Source organism: Arachis duranensis, unplaced genomic scaffold (assembly GCF_000817695.3).
Source record: "Arachis duranensis cultivar V14167 unplaced genomic scaffold, aradu.V14167.gnm2.J7QH unplaced_Scaffold_62251, whole genome shotgun sequence".
In the NCBI taxonomy this organism is placed as follows: domain Eukaryota; kingdom Viridiplantae; phylum Streptophyta; class Magnoliopsida; order Fabales; family Fabaceae; genus Arachis; species Arachis duranensis.
In genome coordinates, this window is record NW_026264993.1 from 7,764 (window position 1) to 11,321 (window position 3,558).

The 3,558-nt window shown below is 34.5% G+C and overlaps 1 protein-coding gene across 1 annotated transcript in view; it reads right to left on the reverse strand.

Moving 5' to 3' along the window:
• Positions 1-3,344: 3,344 nt before the first annotated feature.
• The window catches only part of LOC107458512 (uncharacterized), a gene marked incomplete at its 3' end in the record, with an annotated part of 1,669 nt that continues 1,455 nt past the window's right edge, over positions 3,345-3,558 (reverse strand). Inside the window, exon 2 of the mRNA XM_052256737.1 lies at positions 3,345-3,552. Within this exon, the coding sequence (XP_052112697.1) occupies positions 3,345-3,552 (208 nt within the window). The remainder of the gene's footprint in view (positions 3,553-3,558) is intronic.

The following is a 3,558-nucleotide window of genomic DNA, read 5'->3' on the forward strand; positions in this document are numbered from 1 at the left end:
GAAGAAGAAAGGGGTAGAAGCAAGGGATATAATGAGTTCGGATTTTTAGATGAAGAGAGGTGAAGAGAAGTGTTAGTAATTAATTAATTAAATAGAAGAAGAAAAGAGAAGGGAAATTTCAAAAATAATTTGAAAAAGGGGTTAGTATTTTTTGAAAATTAAAAGGTATTAAAATTAAAACATGAAACACTTAATTAATTAAAAAGAATTTTTGAAAAGGGGAGAGGTATTTTCGAAAATTAGAGAGGAAAAAGTAGTTAGGTGGTTTTGAAAGAGATAAGAAACAAACAAAAAGTTAGTTAGTTGATTGAAAAAGATTTGAAATCAAATTTTGAAAAAGATAAGAAGATAAGAAGTTAGATAAGATATTTTGAAATCAAATTTTGAAAAAGATAAAATTTTTGAAAAAGATAAGATAAAAGATAAAAATATTTTTAAGAAAAAGATTTTTTGAAAAAAAAGATTTAATTTTTAAAATTACTTAACTAACAAGAAACTAAAAGATAAGATTCTAAAACTTATAGATTGAACCTTTCTTAACAAGAAAGTAACAACTTTAAATTTTTGAACCAATCACATTAATTGTTAGCTAATTTTCAAAAATTAGATGTAAAGATAGGAAAAAGATTTTGAAAATATTTTGAAAAAGATTTTTGAAATTTTCGAAAAATATATAAAAAAAATGAAAAAGATATGATTTTTGAAAAAGATTTTGAAAAGATAAGATTTTTAAAATTGAAATTTTGACTTGACTTGTGAGAAACAACTAATTTTATAAAATTTTTGACCAAGTCAACCCAAAAATTTGAAAATTTGGAGGGAAATAAGGAAAAGATATTTTTTTGATTTTTGAATTTTTAATAATGAGAGAGAAAAACACAAAAATGACCCAAAACATGAAAATTTTGGATCAAGACACAAGATGCATGCATGAATGCTATGAATGTCAAGATGAACACCAAGAACACTTTGAAGATCATGATGAACATCAAGAACATAATTTTGAAAAATTTTTGATGCAGAGAAAACATGCAAGACACCAAACTTAGAAATCTTTAATGCTTGGAAAATATGAATGCAAAGATGCACATGAAAAACAAGAAAGGACACAAAACAAGAAATCATCAAGATCAAACAAGAAGACTTATCAAGAACAACTTGAAGATCATGAAGAACACTATGAATGCATGGAATTTTCGAAAAAAATACAAGAAAAAATTTTAAAAGCATGCAATTGACACCAAACTTAAAAATTAACACAAGACTCAAACAAGAAACACAAAATATTTTTTATTTTTATGATTTTCTAATTTTTTTGTATTTTTAGTTTAATTTTTTTTGAAAAACATGGTTAGAAAAACGAAAAAGAGAAGAAAAATTTTGAAAAAGATTTTTGAAAAGAAAATTACCTAATCTGAGCAACAAGATGAACCGTCAGTTGTCCATACTCGAACAATCCCCGCCAACGGCGCCAAAAACTTGGTGGACGAAATTGTGATTCAATTGTTATTCCATTTTGCAAAATTCATTGCTTTTCATTCCCTGGTAATGGCGCCAAAAACATGATGCCAATACCATAGTTCACAACTCCGTTCAACTTAACCAGCAAGTGTACTGGGTCATCCAAGTAATAAACCTTACCGAGTAAGGGTCGATCCCACAGAGATTGTTGGTATGAAGCAAGCTATGGTCACCTTGTAAATCTCAGTTAGGCAGATTAAATTGGTTTATGGGTTTCGAAAATTAAAAATAAAAAGAAAATAAAAAGGGATAGAGATACTTATGTAAATCCATAGTGAGAATTTCAGATAAGCGTATGGAGATGCTGTGCTCCTCTTGAAACTCTACTTCACTACTCACTCTTCCTTCAATCCTTCTTACTCATTTCCATGGCAAACTATGTGTAGGGCATCACCATCAGCGGTGGCTACTTTCAATCCTCTCGGGAAAATGGTCCTATGCACTGTCACTGCACGGCTAATCGTCTTGAGGCATCACCCTTGGTTGATGGCTACATCCCATCCTCGCAGTGAAAACTACGCTCACGCGCTCTGTCACAGCACGGCTAATCACTGGTTGGTTCCCGCTCCTGCTGGAATAGAATCCATTGATTCTTTTGCGTTTGTCACTAACGCCCAGCCTTCAGAAGTTTGAAGCTCGTCACAGTCATTCAATATCGGAATCCTACTCGGAATACCACAGACAAGGTTAGACTTTCCAGATTCCCAGGATCCTACTCAGAATACCACAGACAAGGTTAGACTTTCCGGATCCTCATGAATGCCGCCATCTATCTAGCTTATACCACGAAGATTCTGTTGGGGAATCTAAGTGATATGCGCCCGGCCTAAGGTAGAACGGAAGTGGTTGTCAATCACGCGCGTTCATAGGTGAGAATGATGATGAGTGTCATGGATCATCACATTCATCAAAGTTAAGTGTAATGTATATCTTGGAATAAGAATAAGAGAGAATTGAATAGAAAGTAATAATAATTGTATTGAAACTTGAGGTACAGCAGAGCTCCACACCCTTAATCTATGGTGTGTAGAAACTCTACCGTTGAAAATACATAAGTGAAAAGTTTAGGCATGGCCGAATGGCCAGCCCCCTAAAACGTGCTCAATAGCCTCTTAAGATGAAGAATAATACAAAACTGAGACCAAAGATGTAACGTGGTCAAAAGACGACTAATACAATAGTTAAAAGTCTTATTTATACTAAACTAGCTACTAGGGTTTACATGAGTAAGTAATTGATGCTTAAATCCACTTCCGGGGCCCACTTGGTGTATGCTTGGGCTGAACTTGATCTATCCACGAGCTAAGGCTTGTCTTGGAGTTGAACTCCAAGTTATGACGTGTTTTGGGCGTTCAACTCCGGATCATGACGTTTTTCTGGCGTTTAACTCCAGACAGCAGCATGTACTTGGCGTTCAACGCCAAGTTACGTCGTCAATTTCCGAATAAAGTATGGACTATTATATATTGCTGGAAAGCTCTGGATGTCTATTTTCCAACGCCGTTGAGAGCGCACCAATTGAAGTTCTGTAGCTCCAGAAAATTCATTTCGAGTGCAGGGAGGTCAGATTCCAACAGCATCAGCAATCCTTTTGTCAGCCTTTTTCAGAGTTTTGCTCAAGTCCCTCAATTTCAGCCAGAATTTACCTGAAATCACAGAAAAACACACAAACTCATAGTAAAATCCAGAAATGTGAATTTAACATAAAAACTAATGAAAACATCCCTAAAAGTAGCTCAAACTTACTAAAAACTACCTAAAAACAATGCCAAAAAGCGTATAAATTATCCGCTCATCAGCTTCCTTCTTCATAGTCTTCTCACTTCCCACTATGATTGCTTTGAACTCCTCCCATTTTGTGGCTTTTCCTTTGTCCCTTGGGTGTTCTTCAGTGACATTGGGGAAGGCATTTGCTCTCTTCTCATCCATTTCTGAAATTTGCTTAGCCATTTGCCCCATGTGTCTCTCAAGGTTTCTGATTGAGGTTTCTTGGTTTTTGAATGCCAGGGTCTGATCTTTCCTTGCAGCTTCCTGATT